The sequence below is a fragment of the Macaca mulatta genome, chromosome 11 (genome assembly GCF_049350105.2).
Source record: "Macaca mulatta isolate MMU2019108-1 chromosome 11, T2T-MMU8v2.0, whole genome shotgun sequence".
In the NCBI taxonomy this organism is placed as follows: Eukaryota; Metazoa; Chordata; class Mammalia; order Primates; family Cercopithecidae; genus Macaca; species Macaca mulatta.
Window position 1 is genome coordinate 58551773 of NC_133416.1, and position 18497 is coordinate 58570269.

General features: G+C 49.8%; 1 protein-coding gene and 1 long non-coding RNA gene across 10 annotated transcripts in view; one reads left to right on the forward strand and one right to left on the reverse strand.

Annotated features, from left to right (window-relative positions):
• The window catches only part of LOC144332918 (uncharacterized), a 52646-nt gene that overhangs the window by 31209 nt on the left and 2940 nt on the right, over positions 1-18497 (forward strand). The window lies entirely within an intron of this gene.
• The window catches only part of GALNT6 (polypeptide N-acetylgalactosaminyltransferase 6), a 42077-nt gene continuing 25783 nt past the window's right edge, over positions 2204-18497 (reverse strand). For all 9 annotated transcript variants that reach the window (XM_077954319.1, XM_015151745.3, XM_077954318.1 and 6 more), the window contains 8 exons: positions 15962-16111; positions 14660-14894; positions 11255-11372; positions 9649-9849; positions 8664-8795; positions 8283-8384; positions 6790-6942; positions 2204-5478 (listed from right to left, as the gene is read on the reverse strand). In XM_077954319.1, coding sequence (XP_077810445.1) covers positions 5365-5478; positions 6790-6942; positions 8283-8384; positions 8664-8795; positions 9649-9849; positions 11255-11372; positions 14660-14894; positions 15962-16111 — 1205 coding nt within the window. In that variant the 3' untranslated portion in view covers positions 2204-5364. The remainder of the gene's footprint in view (positions 5479-6789; positions 6943-8282; positions 8385-8663; positions 8796-9648; positions 9850-11254; positions 11373-14659; positions 14895-15961; positions 16112-18497) is intronic.

An 18497-nucleotide genomic window follows, 5' to 3' on the forward strand; every position in this document is an offset into this window, starting at 1 on the left:
TCAAACTCCTGAGCTCGAGTGATTCACCCACCTCAGCCTCCCAAAGTACTGGGATTACAGGCGTGAGCCATCCGCCTGGCCAGACAATGACTTAAATTTTGAGGCATTGCATTTCTTCTGACGTTGCATGCTGATTCTAGGAATGAATTCTTTTGAGATAAACTCTGGTCAGGCATGGTGGCTCATGTTTGTAATCTTAGCACTTTGGGAAGCCAAGGCGGGAGGACTGCTTGAGGCCAGAAGTTTGATACCAGTCTGGGCAACATAATGAGAACTTGTCTCTACAAAACATGAAAAAAACATGGTGGCACATGCCTGTAGTCCCATTACTCGGGAGGCTGAGGCGGGAGGATCCCTTGAGCATGGGAGATCGAGGCTGCAGTGAGCCATGATTGTGTCACTGCACTCCAGCCTGGGTGACAGAACAAGACCCAGTCTCAAAACGAAACAGGCACAAAAATAAATGTTCAAGGTTGTGGGTTATAGTATAGTTTGTCACAAAGCTTGTTGCAAAATTGGAAAAAAACTAAGTATTTATCAGTAGAGGAAGACTGAATAAAGACTGAAAAAAAGGTTTAACCCTGCTATGGAATACTATGCAGCTTTATCATTTTTTTGAGACAGAGTCTCTGTCGCCCAGGCTGGTGTGCAATGGCACAATCACAACTTACTGCAGCCCTGACCTTCTGGGCTCCAGCGATCTTCCCACCTGAGCCTCCCAAGTAGCAAATTTCACCTTTTTAAACCTGACTTTTCTAGATCACTTGACTACTCCACAGTATTACTTTTTTTTTTTTTTAATACAGAGTCTCTCTCTGTTGCGCAGGCTGAAGTGCAATGGCGCAATCTCAGCTCACTGCAACCTCCACCTCCCTGGTTCAAGCGATTCTCCTGCCTCAACCTCGTGAGTAGTTGGAATTATAGGTGCCCACCACCACGCCCAGCTAATTTTTGTATTTTTAGTAAAGATGGGGTTTTGATATGTTGGCTAGGCTGGCATAGTATTACTTTGGTAATTAAAAATAAGAATAAATTCTGGGACATCTAGCTATTTGTGGCAATGGCCCCAATACTCCTCATGTGGGAAGCGGATCCCCAGAGAGGCTTAGCTCTTTTTTTTTTTTTTTTTTTTTTTTGAGACGGAGTCTTTGCTCTGTCACCCAGGCTGGGGTGCAGTGGCGCGAACTCGGCTTAGCTCTTTAATGCTAGAGTGAGAGACTCCTAGAGCCAGGAGATAGTAACACAGGGCTAGCAGCAGGGTTTTAACAGGTAGGGGCCTTAGGTTAGCTGAGAATGGTCAGAGGGGTGGGTTTTAAGGAAGAATACGGGTGTTGTTACGGCCAGGCCAGGCTTGACTAAGGAAAATGCCATGAAGAAGCTAGTTTCTTGTTTGTTTGTTTGTTTGTTTGAGACAGAGTCTCACTCGGTCACCCAGGCTAGAATGCAATCTCGGCTCACTGCAACCTCTGCCTCCCTGGCTCAAGTGATTCTTGTGCCTCAGCCTCCCAAGTAGCTGGGATTACAGGTGCATGCCACCACATTTGGCTAACTTTTGTATTTTTAGTGGAGGCTGGGTTTCGCCATGTTGGCCAGGCTGGTCTTGAACTCCTGACCTCAAGTGATCTGCCCGCCTCAGCTTCTCAAAGTGCTGGGATTACAGTTGTGAGCCATTGGTGCCTGGCTGAAGCTAGTTTCTTGAGCCTTCCCAACACTTCTCCCTCTTCTCCACCACCTCCCTTCCCTAGTCCTCCCCTCATCCCTGAACCCAGACCTACTCTCTGGGCACAGCCTGTGTCTCCCTCCTGCTGCATCTCCCACTCCCTGGGAGTAACTCTTGGCTGACTGCGCCTAGGAAGTGCTATGCTATTTGGGGGCAGGTGGAGCCTTCTTGACACAGCTGGGCACCTTGGTTGGGCTACATCATATGACTGGCCTGGGGAGCTGTTGGGTGATACCATAGACAGTATGAGGGATACTGGGATCCACGTTTGGATGTTTAATGCAACCAAGAATAAGGCTAGGGTTAGGCTCCATGACTCCCTGTGGCTTACCGGACCTACCAAAGCCTCTCTCAATTGGGCCCCAACCCACTCTTCTGCAGGGCTGAGTTACCCAGTAGGCACAGTAGGTGCAGTGCCCAGGGCCCATAGCAATGTTTTAGCTTCTTTTAAAACCAGAGTAAATAAAGAAAATACAATCAACCTGGATTACATTTCATCTTTATACCAACATAGTCATAACATTAATTTTTTTTTGAATGGAGCAAGAGCCCCGTGAAGGCGAAAGTGCCTAGGGCCCCTGAAATTCACAATGTAACTCTGATCTTCCAGCTTCTACACCCATCACTCCCTCACCCCAGTGTCCTCTGGGTTTCTCAGACCCACTGGTGCCACGTGTCCTCTGTGGCTTTGCTCCTGCCAGGCTGCTGCCTGTGACATCTCTGCTTATTGAGCCCTTCCCATCTGAGGACTCGTCTTCCGAGGTCGTAGGTCAAACATTGCCATCTTTGTGAGGCCTTACCGGATTCCCTAAGTGGAAGGAATTGCTCCAACTCCTCCAGCACCTCTTGGAGCATCTCCAGGCTTGCCATGATTTGCTTACATTTAGCGTGTGAGTTCCACGGGGACAGGACCTCGTTTCATGTCTCACGTCTCCACGTGCTTGACACAATACACAGGCTAGATTTAGGTCCAGAGAATGTTTAGGGACACGAGACAGTGACTGTAACAGAACTTTTCAGATGTGTGTGGTTCTTCATAGCCCAAATCAACTAATTCGGCTAAGGGACAACACAGGTAAGAGGAACACAACGTGAGTTTCCTTGACCAATGCCAGAAAACCTTTATTTCCACTGAGACCTCTCATCCAATTCTCTTCTTTCCGGGAACTTTTTCCCTTCCCTACTCCAGGTCGTACCCTGGCCACTCTCTCCTCTCCTTTTGGCTGGCCTACCCAAGAATATCTCCTCTACAAGGTCCAGAAGGCTCTCAGGGATGTGGGAGGCCTCCTGCAGGGTTGAGTTGCATGGGAACAAGAGACAACTGTGGTCCCATAGCACCCTCATTTGGTGAAATCCTGCTACTGACAGTCCAAAGAAGCCTTCCCAGATGAAATTCTAGTCCTCTGCACAGCCATGCTCTTCTTCCAGCAAAAGAGCCATGTGCAGCCGGGTCTGCTCCCCATGGGGCCTTGATGTAGACCCAGCAGTGGATCAGCCTTCCAGACACGCTCAACTCTGCACACTCTTCCTCCTGCCTCAGGCTTTCCAGGACCCTCCCGCGCCTTATCAGAGTCCTTACCCCCAGGGCTACTGATATCTTGTTGGGTGACCTTGGACAGATTAACTTATCTGGACTCAGTTTCATAATGTGAAAATGATAGGGTTGGGCTACATGATTTTCTGGTTGTGCTTCCAGACCTTTAGAAGTTAGGGGCTGGAAGGCGTTGCCTGTCCCTCTCTTAATTTCACTCATGCTACTTTGTTTTTTTAATCTACCTTTCATATGGGGCTTAGAAAAAAGGGCTCTGGGACAAACTTGAGAATCACTGGCTCTAGGAGCTTTCTTTTAACACTAACATCCCAGGATTCCTAAGTGTGCTGTCTTCACAGTAGCTACCTGGCTCTGTTTTTCTTTTTTCTTTTTTTTTTTTTTGGAGATGGAGTTTTGCTCTTGTTGCCTAGGCTGGAGTGCAGTGGCGCGATCTTGGCTCACTGCAACCTCTGCCTCCTGGATTCATGCAATTCTCCTGCCTTAGCCTCCCGAGTAACTGGGATTACAGGTGTGCGTCACCATGCCCGGCTAATTTTTATATTTTTAGTAGAGATGGGGTTTCACCATGTTGGCCAGGCTGGTCTCTAATTCCTGACCTCAGGTTATCCACCTGGCTCGGCCTCCCAGAGTGTTGAGATTATAGGCATGAGCCACCGCGCCTGGCCCTGGCTCTGTTTTCCTATGCTCTGTGGAGGCCAGCCAGCTAGAAATGATCAGAATGGAGGAAGAGGGAACAAGAAGGCTGGTGGCAAGTGGTCTAGTGTTCTTGTGGTGCAGTGGAAGGAGCCCTGGCTCAGCACTGAAGAACAAACCTCAGTCTTGGCTCCAGCCATCTGCTAGCTATGGGACTACAGACAAGCCCCTTTACCTGTGTCTCAGTTTTTGTATCTGTAAAATGGGCACAGTGGTTTCTGTCCTGTCTTTCCACAGGATTATTGTACAGATCAAGTAAGATAAAGGACACCTGTCAGGGAGATATCTGTAAATAATTTACAGACTTTGGGTAATATTAGCAAGGGAGGATCTCTCAGACCTCTGATCCATCTGTTAGAATATACTTTTTTTTTTTTTTTTTGAGATGGAGTTTTGCTCTTGTTGCCCAGGCTGGGGTGAAATGGTGTGGCCTTGGCTCACAGCAACCTCTGCCTCCTGGGTTCAAGCGATTCTCCTGCCTCAGCCTCCCAAGTGGCTGGGACTGCAGGTGTGTGCCATCATGCCCAGCTAATTTTTGTACTTTTAGTAGAGATGGAGTTTCATCATGTAGTCCAGGCTGGTCTCAAACTTCCGACCTCAGGTGATCCACCTGCCTTGGCCTCCCAAAGTGCTAGGATTACAGGTGTGAGCCACTGTGCCCAGCCAAAAAATATCATTTCACTGGACTCTGCAGGTACTTTGGATGATCAAGGAATCAGGACATGGCTGTAGAAGTACTTTTCTTTTCTTCTTCTTTTTCTTCTTTTTTTTTTTTTTTTTTTGAGATAGAGTCTCACCTGTTGCCCAGGCTGGAGTGCAGTGACACAATCAAGGCTCACTATAGCTTCAACCTCCGGGGGCGCAAACAATCCTCCCACCCCAGCCTTCTGAGTAGCTGCAACTACAGGCGTAAGCCACCATGCCCAGCTATTTTTCTTTTTTGGTGAGGGGGCAGGGGCGGGCATAGAGATGGGATCCTCACTATGTTGCTCAGGCCGGTCTTGAACTCCTGGGCTCAAGCCATTTTCCCACCTTGTCTTCCCAAAGTGCTAGGATTTCAGGCATGAGCCACTGTGCCCAGCCTGAAGTACTTTTCTTGAGCTCAGCATTGCTGCCCTGAACCCTCCCCCAGCTACCTTCCCTACTTTGGAAGCCTCTGTTTCTAGAACAGGAAAACCCTAGGCTAAATATATGTCCTAATGGTTTCTTCCGTTGGTGTGAAGGAAAGAAAATGGGCCCAATGTTGTTGCAAGGAGTAGGAGGGTCCTGCCTTGCCACCCAGTGGGTTTAGAAATCCATCTTTACGGCCTCCCAAGAAGCTGGTGATCAGGTTCCCAGACATCAGCAATCCTGTTTCCTGAGGAGCTTGTGGGGGCTCTCTCCGGGGATGATCTGGGTCCTAGACAAAGAGCCACAACTGATGGGGGTCATTGGGATTACAGGGGGCCATGGCTGGCTTTTTGTCCTGGGATGTCAGGCAGGTACCAGATCCTGAGTTCCTGATGAGCTGATCCTAAAAGATGACAGAGCAAAGGGTCAGTCTGGGCCACAGACCTCTAACAGTGCTACCGGGGACAATGCGATGGGATACAATTGATAAAAGGCCAAGGGAACCCCACAAGGCACAAAGAAGACACTTCCCCATTCCTTTCCTGCCCTCTCATGAGACACATTCCTGAGTTCCCATCTCTATCTGGTACCAAATCCCCATCCCCAGCTTCAGCCTGAGTGGATGAAATGGTGAAAGACAAGATCGTGGGCTGAGAGAAAAATGCTTTCAGGGCCTCCCCCGCCCCCAGATGGCTAGGCTCAGACCCAGGGCCACTGCTCCACCTCCAATTTTCTGCCTTGCATTATGTTTAGGCTGCTCCCTTCCCTGCAGCCTCCAGGTTAGGTTCCTCTTTCCTAAGCTGGAGTGAAGTAGGGAGGCTCACTCGGGGTGCTGGCTTGAGCTCAGCATGGTGGCGGTAACATGGCATATCCTGGAGCAGTGTGGTGTAATGGAAAGAGCCCATGCTTTCAAGTCAGACCCATCTGGGGCTGAATCCCAGGCCTGATATTTACTAGTGGTGGGTCTTGGGCCAGTCACAGACATGCTGGGCTTCCTCCGGCTCCAGCTCATCTGTAGAAACAGTGACTATTCCTGCTTGGAAAGAGCCTCTGAAAGATTAACTGGACCCAGGTATGTGAGTGCCTAGCTTTGAGCCTAGGACACAGAGGACAAGCAGGAACTATGAATGACTCTTCACCTTCTTCTAATTGGGTTCAGCCTAAAAATGCTTCAACCGTGGCAGAGCTAGCCATGAACCATAACCTCTCACCCCATTTTTACATCAGTCATCACCAAATACCCTTTAAGCCCCAAGAACCCTGCCTGTTGCCACGCCCACACTCACCTACCTTCTACATTGCTCTACTCCACCCCATGGCGTTTCAGGAAGAAAATTAAGAAAATATAGATGGGCAGATGTGGCCTCAAGTTCTTTTTTTATTTTTTATTTTTCCCAAGATGGAGTCTCGCTCTGTCACCCAGGCTGGAGTGCAATGGCATGATCTCGGCTCACTGCAACCTCCGCCTCCTGGGTTCAGGCAATTCTCCTGCCTCAGCCTCCTGAGTAGCTGGGATTACAGGCGCCGGCCACCACGTCTAGCTAATTTTTGTATTATTAGTAGAGATGGGGTTTCACCATGTTGGCCAGGTGGTCTCGGACTCCTGACCTTGTGATCCACCCGCCTTGGCCTCTCAAAGTGCTGGGATTACAGGAGTGAGCCACCACACCCGGCCTCAAGTTCTTGATTCTGAGCTTTCTGGATACCAACTCACCTGGGTCAATTCCCATTCCTCGTCCTTGGGAACCTGGCTATTCTTGCCAGTGAAGTGGCAGCTCCCAAGGCCCAGGGCACCCTTGCTGACATGTAGACACAGCTGTTTTGCGATGTTGTGGCGAAGGTCCCTCTGAGTTGTGTACTCAAAGTACTGGAAATCAAGACAAGAGAAGCAGGGGGAGAGTTTGCCCCCAGCCTTCCAAAGCCACCTGCCCTGAGCTGTCAACCATGCATGGTCTCCTGGGGAGGAGAGTGAATGTGAGGCCATGCCAAGACTTTACTCATTTATGTGCTGCCTTCAGGATTGTTACCATATCAGGGTTATACTGGAATTATATATATATATAATTCTTTTTTATGAGATGGGGTCTTTCTGTGTTGCCCAAGCTAGTCTCAAACTCCTGAGCTCAAGTGATCCTCCCACCTTGGCCTCCCAAAGTGCTGGGATTACAGGTGTGAGCCACTGTGCCCAACCGATATATTTTCTTTCTCTCTCGCTTTTTTTTTTTTTTTTGAGGCAGGGTCTTGCTCTGTTGCTTAGGCTAAGAGTGTGGCGGCATAATCATAGCTCACTGCAACCTTGAATTCCTTTGTTCAAGTGATCCTCCCACATCAGCTTCCTGAGTAGCTGAGACTGCAGGGGTGTGGCACCATACCTGGCTAATTTTTTAAAAATTTTTTATAGAGACAGGGTGTCTTGCTATGTTGCCCAGACAGGTCTCAAACTCTTAGGCTCAAGTGATCCACCTGCCTCACCCTCCCAAAGTGCTGGGATTACAGATGTGAGCTATTGTGCCTAATCACATTTCCTTTAAATTAGATTAAAATTAAATTTAACTTAGCCTCATTTTAAGTAACATCAGTGAAATCATGTGATATGCTTGTTCTATTTTTGCTAATAAATTACTATTAAAATAAAAAATGTTCTTCAGTGTACCACCAGAAATCATCTTGCAGGCCAGTGGTACAGGAAACTGCTCTAGAATGACTGTCTTCACCTGTATATGCCAGCGGGCTTGTTCAGCGGCCCACACCACTCCTTTCCCCACTCCGGCTCTGTTTTTAGTGCCTCTCTCTTACTAGTGCTGGGCACCTAGTTTTGGGGTCACTGCAAGGTGGTAGGATCAGAGTGGTAGCTTCTGGGCAGAAGATGCATTGAAGATAGAAGTTGAGTGTAGGTGATGGGATGTGCTCGAAAATTTTCCACCCTCACCCCTAAACATCCCCCAGCAGCTAGCCTTCTTCAGCAAGCCTCCTCTGATGAACAACCCTCCCTCCCATCCCCTTCTCACACCCAGCACCAATGCCTCGTTCTCTCTGGATGTCCCTTATTCAGACCTTGTGTGTGTTATGCCTTCTCCTCTGACTGGAAGCTTCCTGAGGGCAGGGATCATATCTCCTCCCTCCCAGTCCTCAGGAAAGGACTCTTTAGGGTAGAGAAAGGGAGCTGGTGAGGAGAGGAAATGCTCCGGAGATGGGTGGGCTGCATACCTGGTTGCCGCCAAGGCCGTGGCAAGAGTACATGATGAGGGGCTTCCCCCCACGGTTGTTCTCACCCACATCCAGGCATTGGTTGGTGCCAAGGTTCTTGATCTGCAGAAGGGTGAGCAGAGAGGGGAAGCAGGATGACACAGTCAGGAGGTTCCTCCTGTGTGGTATGGGGCCCCACTGGAACAAATTCCAGTCAACTGCAACAAATTTGCATGGCTGGATTTCCCCTGTCATTTCTCTCCTCTGTGCATTAACCCACATGCCTGGAGCTAACAGCAAAGTGAGCTGCAGAGCCCCAGAGGCTGGAACGGGCAGGACTGAACCCCTCTGTGGGGCAGGCAGGGAACCTCCCACGCAGGCAGGTTGGTTCTCAAGACTTACAGCACCATAGAAGGTGGGCGTCAGGTCAGGAACAAACATCTCTGGGTAGACGTTGTGTAGGTACCAGGAAAAGCTGTGACAGTGCAGTTGTTCCCTCAGCTGCAGTCGTTCCGAAATGTCACCGAAGGATTTCTGTCAACCAAGCCAGCCCCCTAAGGATCAGTTCCACCAGTTGTTTTTTTTTTTTTTTAAGAGGGAGTCTCACTCTGTCACCCAGGCTGGAGTGCAGTGGCACGATCTCGGCTCACTGCAACCTTCCCCTCCTGGGTTCAAGTGATTCACCTGCCTCAGCCGCCCGAGTAGCTGGGACTACAGTCACACGCCACCATGCCCGGTTAATTTTTTTATTTTTAGTAGAGATGGGGTTTCACCATGTTGGCCAGGCTAGTCTCAAACCCCTAACCTTAGGTGATCTGCCCGCCTCAGCCTCCCAAAGTGCTGGGATTACAGGCGTGAGCCACCACACCCAGCCAGTTCCACCAGTCTTTGACCTTTCTGTCTAGACTGAAGTAGTGCAGATAGTATAAAGCAACTGGGACTACTGTCTCTCATGTTCATTCCCACTCAGGACCTGTTGAAGCTACTGTCCCAGCCTCACATCCAATCCCAAACACCCCGCCTTAGCTTTGGAGTCCCCTGCTTATCGGTCCATCTCTTGTGACTCCCCAGACAATTATGTCCCACTCCCCAATGCCGAGGCTCTCAGAGTCATTCCTCCTGTAAGAGGCTTTTCCCCTAAATCTCTTTTCCCTCCCTTCCCCTCCGAAGGGATGCAGAGACTCTATGCGTAGGGACAACATTCTCTAGCTTTCAAAAACTATGTGCCCTGTGGCCTTCTCCTGGGCTCTAGCTCACAGGGCCCTGAGGGTGAAGGGAGGCACCAGATGGTAGAGATGAGGTGGGCCCCAGCCATTAGGCCCATGAACAGGGTCTGGGGGCCATACTTCTCTTCATCTAAACCTCTCTGAGGACCATTTCTTCTCACCTCTTGGGCCATCTTTGCTGCCTGCAGATTTCTCCTATAGAAAATCTTCTTGTAGCTGTCCATCCAGACCTCCGCCAGGCGCACTTGATTGCGAGCAATGACACTAGTACCCTTGGGGAAGGTGTGGGGGCTCTTGGTCCGGAACACATGGCCTACGACAGAGCAGGGGATGATCTCCAGCTGGCCCCCACACTGCCATACCTGATGTAAGAGGAGACAGGACGAGGCCTTCAGCGGGCTAGGTGGGACAGTGTCCCCACAAGCAGCTCTATTCTATTCCCAGGGCACCACATCCCAGGTCCAAGAACTTGGGCAAATGCTGCTCTCTCTCCCTGGAAAAAAGGAGACTGACCAGGCTTCTTCCTAGGCCATGACTACACAATCTCAGGCTTTCTGATGTTGGTTCACTCTGACTTAAGCACAGAGAGACTGCAGGGTCCTGTGTTTACCAAGGCCCACTTTAGGGAAAAGCCTGCTGGTTAATTTTTGTTCCCTATGCCTGTATACCTACTCTGAGCTCTGATCACTTGGCTTTTTGACCTGGAAATGTGAGTTTATCAGCTCGCTCAGGTGATAAAAACCAGAGCATCAGTGTGTTAATTAATAGCAAGGATAGTTGGCTGCTAGGTGGCCAGTGGTAGTCACCTGGGCCCTTAGCACACTGGCTGCCTAGGAGGGTCAACAGAGGTCAGAGGCTCACGGAGGAGCCTAGGATTGGGCTGCTGGGAGTTGGGGTGACTGGCAGGTGACCCTTTTCTATGCTGGTGGGCTGGCTGAAGACATCCCTTCCACTGGTTTCTCTCTTGGGTTTTAGATGGGAAGGTATGTTGTTATTCAGTTTAGTGTGGGAGCAACAGAAATACATCATCATTATAGTAACAGCAGGCATCCATTATGTGCTTAATACTCATCAGGCACCATGAGAGGTGACTTCATAAATGAACTCATCTACTTACTAATTAGTTTTCCATGGCAAGGAGATTTGTGTAGGTTTCATGGAGAGGCAATCCTTTCTTCCTGACCTAATCCTGATTTGCCTAATTCCTGGAATCTCTCAGGGTTCTGGGGTCCACCAGAGTTAGGGCCACCATCTTCTCTAACTGTTATGAAGGGCTTATTGAGCATAAGGAGGGGGAGCATGAAGGAGGGAAACTTCAAAGGTTACCAGGGCATATGTCCTTTGAACTGGGAAGGGGAGCCTGATTTTTCCAGAAAAAGGATGATGACTGGTTACTGATCTGTTTTTTTTTTTTTTAGCCCTAGTTGTGAACATACTAACCTGTTTCTATCTTCACCCTAACCCTTTCCCACAGACATCGCAAAAGAGTCCCCAGTCTCCAGATGTCCAGTCCTCATTACCCCTATTATTCCTTCCCTCTGAGAAGTTGTGCCTAGTAGTTTATTTTGAGCTGTCCAAGCTGAGTGCCCAAGCCCTACTGCCATGGACACGGGGAGCAGAAAAGAGGCAGAGCCACACTGGGAAGTAGCTACCCTTTCCAGTTCAGTTCCAGATGGGATGTCCCTGATGCCACCACTGCCTGAGAAATATTTCTCAAGCTGTCCCCTGGGATGTTGTGGTTCCCCCCGAAGCCCTCTTCACTCTCACCCGGAAGGACATTTCCACGTTCTCCCCTCCCCAGATCTCCATCTGATTATCATAGGTACCGATGTGCTCAAAGTAGGACTTGGAGATGGAGAAGAGGCCACCAGCAAACGTCGGGGATCTGGAGAGACAGAGGGAGAAGCATGTGCATCTTCTGGGAGAGGAGGAGCGGAGCCTGGCGGGGAAAGCTGTTTGTGGACTCCCCTCCTAACCTACCTCCCCCTCCTATCCTCTTTCTCAGGACGTGCAGCCCCTCGTCCACTAACTCACTCATCATTTAGCTTTTACTATGTCCTCTTCCCCTTCTAGGACCAGGTCAAGGAAATATGTAATTATCCTCTAAAAGGCACTCATTGATTCGTTCAACCTAGGATGCACGTAACACTGGCCACCAGGGCCCGTGCTACATGATGGACACACAGAACAGAGAAAGATCCCATTCCCCCAGAGTTCAATCTAGTCACAGAGGTTAAAGCTATCATTAGTTACTTTTTGGCAGCAAAGTGCCTGGAGCCTAGGAGATACTCAACTTTCAGAAGCTGTGTGAAATTGTTTTTGAACATAGGCAGGATTCAAACCATGAATGAATGAATGAATGAATATTATCAGCTGGGCTGACTCCATTCTGTTTCAGGGGCTCTGCCCTTCAGGGACTATTAAGCCATAGTTTTAGTAGGTGCCTATCCCTGGTGATTTATACTGCATGAGAAACGGTAGATTTAGGGAGAAGTTGCCAGTTGCTTTTGACAGAGAAAGCTGATAAGCGGTGCTCTGGGAAACAGTGGAAAGTCAGGTGAGATCAAGCTCAATTTGGGCTATAGGGAACATTTAGAAGGTTATAAAAAGATTCTGGCTATTAGACACAGACAGGGAGGTGTGGACTCAAGATGAGATAAATTGACAAAAACATGTAATTTCTAGAGTTTAGATAGCAGGTTGCTTCTAGGAGGGACTGGGCTAAGCGTTAGGGTATCCAAGCGGACCTGGGGAAGTATACGCAAGATGGAATGGGGGGTGGGGGCCGGGGAGACAGGGCAGGAGCACAATCATCAGCTGTTGGCTTCTGTGTCTGGGCCAGCCTGGCATGGGTAGGGCTTTGCTGCCCTCAGTGGGTGGCTTCATGTGGTACAACCAAGCAGAAAGATACGGAAACCCCTGTAACCCCAGAACCTATCCAGGTGCCTTACACACAGCTGAGGCTCAATCACTGTTCATTCCGCTGATCCATCGAGGTGACTACCCAGGAACGCGACCCTGGTGTTACCCTGTGGTTGCTCTTGTCTCTCTGAAGTTGGCTCCTGCAGCCACTTTCTGGAAGGAATTTCAGTTGGGAAACCCTCATGCTCAGGCTGGCTTCCTATCACTTTGGAAGAGGCTTCGGCCTCTCCCAGGGTTCTTAAACCAGCCCAAGTAGCACCCTGAGAAGCTCAGAGAGTGCTGGAGCTGCAGAGCAGCACCTGGAAGCCAACCTGCTTCCTCCCCCACAGGCCCTGAGTCTTGTCTTTGAGAGGCCTCCCAGACTGAGAAGTCACTGATGGATTAGTTATGAGGACAAACCCTGCATGGGAAGCTTCACTGTAAATTTACGACCACAGGCAACCTCTAGTAAACACCCTGTATGTCCTGGCCTACCCCTAGGATCCTCTGACTCTCCTCTTAGGCTGTGGTTGGTTTGAGATGGGAGGCCAGGAGGGGACCGTCAGCAGTCCTCCTGGGGTGGGGGCACTACGTGAAGAGCCTCGGCAAGCCATGCATGCTACCAGGGCATGTGGGCCAAGGAGCATATTCATTCCTCAAACACTGGAGCTTTGTCTTCCAGTTGTATGGCCCTTGGACATTGAAGCCTGCGACGTCAGTGATGGGTGGGGGCCAGGTACCCTCTTTCTGACTGTGCCGCTGCGTGCCTGGTCACTGGCGTGGGGGTGGGGATCTGTTGCTGTGCACACCAAACAAAAGGCAGCTATGAAACAAGCATTGGGTCAGTGAGAAGTTCAAATTTCTTTTCTCTCTTTTGCCTTTTTCTTTCCTTCTCTCCTAGTGGAGACCGAGCAGCTGGCTGTTCAGGATTTGTGGGATTTCTCCCTGTGGCATTCACCTGAGTTCCTTTCTACTGGGACTCTGAGCAGGTTTTTTTTTTTCTTTTTCCTTTTCTTTTTCTTTTTTAAGAGATGGGTCTTGCTATGCTGCCCAGGATGTTCTTAAACTCCTGGGCTCAAGCAATCCACCTAATCCACCTCAGCCTCTCATCTAGCTGGGATTACAGGTATGGGCCACTGTGCCTGGCATGGACAGCAGTTTTTAGGGTTCTGGGCACATGGAGAGGAAGAAGCACTAATCCTTTCCTCCTTTCAAACCTTCCCTCTTATCTCTGGCTACTGTATCTCCAACCTCTGCTTCCCTCTGTCCTGGATGTATGTTCAGTTAACCCTTAAGTATCCTGGCCAGTCTAAGATAACAATGACACAAATAATCCCAAACCACTGGCTACACTAAAAGTCACTCCTCAACTCGGTTTGTCTGAGACAACTGTTAAAATAAACTTACAGTCTCCAATAACACCAACAGGCAGTCTGGAGAGGGGAGGACAGGATGGGTGTAAGAAGGGAAGGTGAGCCCAGTGGGCATTAAACAGTGGGTTGACTTCCAACTGTCTACCCTGCAGCTCAGAGGCTGGCACATAAAAGCCTGTGGGCAAAATCTGGCTGCCTGTTTTTAGAAGCCTCTGGGGCAAAAAAATTGGTTATACATTTTTTAATGTTTGTAAAAAAAATAAAAAGAAGAATATGCAGCAAACTATATGTGGCTGGCAAAGCCGAAAATATTTATCATCTGGCCCTTCACCAGAGAAGTTCAGGGCAACTGCTACAGACTTCATGCTGCAGAAAATATGTCTATTTTCTTTCATTATATTCTGAGTCTTTTCAAAGACAGTCTCCTGGGGGCACACAACACTCCCTCTTATGACAGTGACTATTCCATAATGGCCTCCATCACATCTCTTGCCCCATCTGCAAGCATGGGCCATGTCCTTTTATGTGTAGGGAGGAATAAACTAAAGAATGTAAAGCCCTTAGTTCAGTGCCTGGCACATGGTAAGTGGTGAATAAGAGCAAACTGTCATGGTGTGAGGCAGTGCAGTGCCACAGTTAGGGCCAGACAGGCCAGGAAGGGTGTCCTTGCTCCACTGTTGCTAGCTGCATGATCTTAGGTCAGTGTTGATCACTATGAGCCTTAGTATTCTCTCTATAAAGCTAATCATTGTACCTGCTTCATAGGGAGTGAGGATTAAACATAATATGTCGAGTGCTTGATAGAGCACCTTACAAACGTTGATGTGAGATGGCACAGGTTCCTGGAACTGGGTAGGGCTGGGGCCAGGTTGGGGGCTCACCAGGCTGCGGTCCTTACTTGATGGGGTAGGTCTCATCCTTGCGCCTCTGCTTCTCATGTGGAGGAAGTGTTTCCCAGCCGAAGGTCAGGCTCCAGTCAAAGTTGCCTCGGCTGTGGACTCTGCCCCTCTGGACGGGCTTGGCGAACTCAAAAGTATTAAGGTCGATGGTGACGATGTCTGGGCTCACCACCACTGTCTTGTCCTCAGCGATTCGAGCCAGGAGGGGCTCCAGCCAGCCGTGGAAGCACTCACCTGCAGGCCCCAACCAGGAGGCAGCAATCAGGGTCCTGCCCACAGCTGAGCCCAAGCTGCATCCTGGGGGGAACACCCAGGAAGATAAGAGACCTTCCACCTACTCCCGGGTTACAGGCAGAGGAGTACAGCAAGCCTCACTGCTGCAAGGAGCACACAGAATTTCCTAAAACCCTCCTACCACCCCTCTACCCCCAAAGGCGGAGGCAGCTTTGGCAGGGAGAACAGAGGTCTCTGGGGAGTAACATGGTCAACTCAGATGACCCAAAAGCACAGGGAGGCCCTGGATGGTATCTTCAGGGGTTCCAGCTGATCCATTGGCTCAGCCCTCCCGGCCCACGTGTGGATTTCAGAAGAGGGTGTTCCCTCTCCCAGGGGCATCTGCATGTCAAGCTTCAGCCCCAATTGTAGAAGAATAATCTCTTTCATTTGTCTAGCTCTTTGAGATTTTCACTGAGCTTCTGCATGTATTACTTCATTCGGCCCTCAGAGTAATAGTTCTGTTCAGTAAGGTTAGTATCCTCACTCCTATTTTACAAATGAGGAAACTGAGACTGTTAGTGGCAGGGACAGAATGCAAACCAAGAATTCTGACTCCAAGTCTAGAGCTTCCCCTATATATCACCACTCCTAGGGAAAAGATTTCACCCCCCACAACAGTGGGGAGGTGTTTTGGTCTTGGGCAAGAAGGAGGCCTTCCTGGCTCCATGTTGCCCTAGAAGAAAGCCCCAAACAAGCCAGTTCTAAGTCATAACAGGAGGCCTCTCTGAGGGCCCAAGCTCAGAACAAGGTACAGATGGGGAGTACAGGGGTGGATGAGTGTCTGGGGCCCCAGATCACACTTCCGGTGATTTTGGGGTCACCAGTTGTTTTAGGACTTTGTTCTCTTGATGAAACATCCTTGGGATTGGGGTGAGAAAGGGGTAGAGGTAGCTGGAGTGGGTCCCAAGCCTCCTTTGCTCCTGGAACAGAGAACAGGAAGGGGCCTTGGTGAGGCTGCGGCCCTGGCTCATTCTAACAGGGAGGGAGCCTCCAGGTTACGCCCAGGCTGGTGCCCTCGTACTCACAGTGGGCATCCAGGAACGTGAGCACCTCCGCTTGTGCCACGCTGGCCCCCAGCAGCCGGGCAGTGATCAGCCCCTTCCGCTCCTCCTGCCGCACCACCTTCACCACCTGCAGCTGCTTCACGTACTGCTCCAGCTTCTCCTTTAGGTGTTCTGGAAGGGACAGTGTCATTGTGGTCAGTCCACCACTTTGTCATATACCCAGTCCCCTGTGGGCACCAACCTAGGGGCTCTCAGGCCTCTAGCAGGCCTGAATTTTAAACCCCCAACACCCGCTGCACTGAACCATCCCACAGAAGCCGGAGCCGGGGAAGGAGATTAACAGGGAAGATGGAGAGAGGAAGAAAGAAGCCCTGCCTGCCTGTGATCAAACCTGCCTCACCAGGGCACTGGCCCTGTGGTGTTAGATCCTATGCCTGTTCACCTGGGCACCCTCTCTAATGTCAGGGACAGGACCTCAGAGTTGTGTTTCTGTGGTCACACATCAAGTACAAACTTTGTTGTTGTTGTTGTTGTTGAGATGGAGTCTCACTCTGTCACCCAGGCTGGAGTGCAATGGTGCGATCTTGGCTTAATGCAACCTCCACCTCCTGGGCTCAAGTAATTCTCCTGCCTCAGCCTCCTGAGTAGCTAGGACCACAGGTGCGTGCAACCACGTCTGGCTAATTTTTATATTTTTAGTAGAGACAGCGTTTCACCATGTTGGCCAGGCTGGTCTTGTACTCCTGGCCTCAAGTGATTCACCTCCCTCGGCCTCCCAAAGTTCTGGGATTACAGGCATGAGCCACCATGCCTGGCCCAAGTACAGACTTCTGACAGAGGCTCTCAGATGCCTCCCTCAGTCTCTCCACCCTTTCAGCCACCATCTGCCAGAGCTGCGATTCCACAGCTCCATTGCACAGTTGTTTTCCAGTGTCCAGGATTCCCTGCCTTCCAGGCTCTTCACAGTAACGTCGATGGGTGGGCATACACAAATGGTGACTCCTTGCTTGCTGGATCAGCAGCGGGACATCTGACTCTAATCCCCTTTGTAACCTCCTCTGCAGATAGAATTCTTTAAGGTGAAAACATGCCCAGCAACTTTTTAATTACATTAAGAAAATACTTGCCCCAAGCACCTACCATGGACCAGGCACAGTGGCGAGCCCAGCCGGCTTGACCATTTGTCCTAAGGAACCACCACCCAGAAGCAAGGTCGACCAGGAAACAGGCGATTCCAGGGCTGGTAATCCATGATCTAACAGAGGTAGTGCTGGGGTGTGGGTCCCAAAGAAGGGTCAAATCTCCCGGATTTGAGGAGCAGGGAAAACTTTTTGAAGGGAAGATGTCTCTACTGAGACCTCCAACTCCTTTCAAAGAAGAGTTTATTTCATGGCCCTGTAATTTAGTCTGAAATTCTTAGAGCATTAATAATAGCTCTATTCTGACTGGGCACGGTGGCTCACTCCTATAATCCCAGCACTTGGGAGGCCAAGGCAGGTGGATCACTTGCGCCAAGGAATTTGAGACCAGCCTGGCCAACATGGCGAGACCCTGCCGCTATTAAAAATACAAAATTAGGCTGGGTGCACTGGTTCATGGCTGTTATCCCAGCACTTCAGGAGGCCGAGGCGGGTGGATCACCTGAGGTCGGGAGTTCAAGACCAGCCTGACCAATATGGAGGAACCCCATCTCTACTGAAAATACAAAATTAGCTGGGCGTGGTGGCACATGCCTGTAATCCCAGCTACTTGGGAGGCTGAGGCAGATGAATCATTTGAACCTGGGAGGCAGAGGTTGCAGTGAGCCGAGATCGCACCATTGCACTCCAGCCTGGGCAACAAAAGCGAAACTCCGTCTCAAAAAAAACAAAAACAAAAAAACAAACAAAAATTAGCTGGGTGTGGTGGCACACACCTGTAAACCCAGCTACTTGGGAGGCTGAGGCAAGAGAACTGCTTGAACCCAGGAGGCGGAGGTTGCAGTGAGCTGAGATCATGCCACTGTACTCCAGCCTGAGTGACAGAGCAAGACTTGTCTCAAAACAAAAACCAAACCAAGAATAGCTCTATTCTGAAGCAGTTCATCTCAAACATACTGAATTCCAAACCTTACTATGTTTTACTAACTGCCATTTTGGTTTATCTCTGCCACGGTTCTGTTCTGTGCAGAAGGGAGAGCCTGCAGTTTCAGATGTGGGGGGCAGATGTGACAATTCTGAGTGTGTCCTTTTCCTTTTGGACTGTGGGCTCAGCCCAGAGCGTGGGCCTTGCTCTGAATGCAGCATTCTACAAACGGCAGGTCCTGAAATTAAGCAGTTGAGGGGGTTGCATGGAATTGATCTCCCACAAATGCACGCACACATGCACACGATAACCCAGCACTGAGCTGGAGTGTGTGCCTATGCAGGTGAGGTTGGTGTCTTCATGGTGACTTTCTTATTTAATCTTCTCTATGATAGTTAACAACTCTGTGAAACAGGGAGTATTGTCCCCAGTGTTTATAGATGGGAAAAGTAAGACTCAAAGTGACTAGCCCAGGGTAGCAGAAGCACAAAGG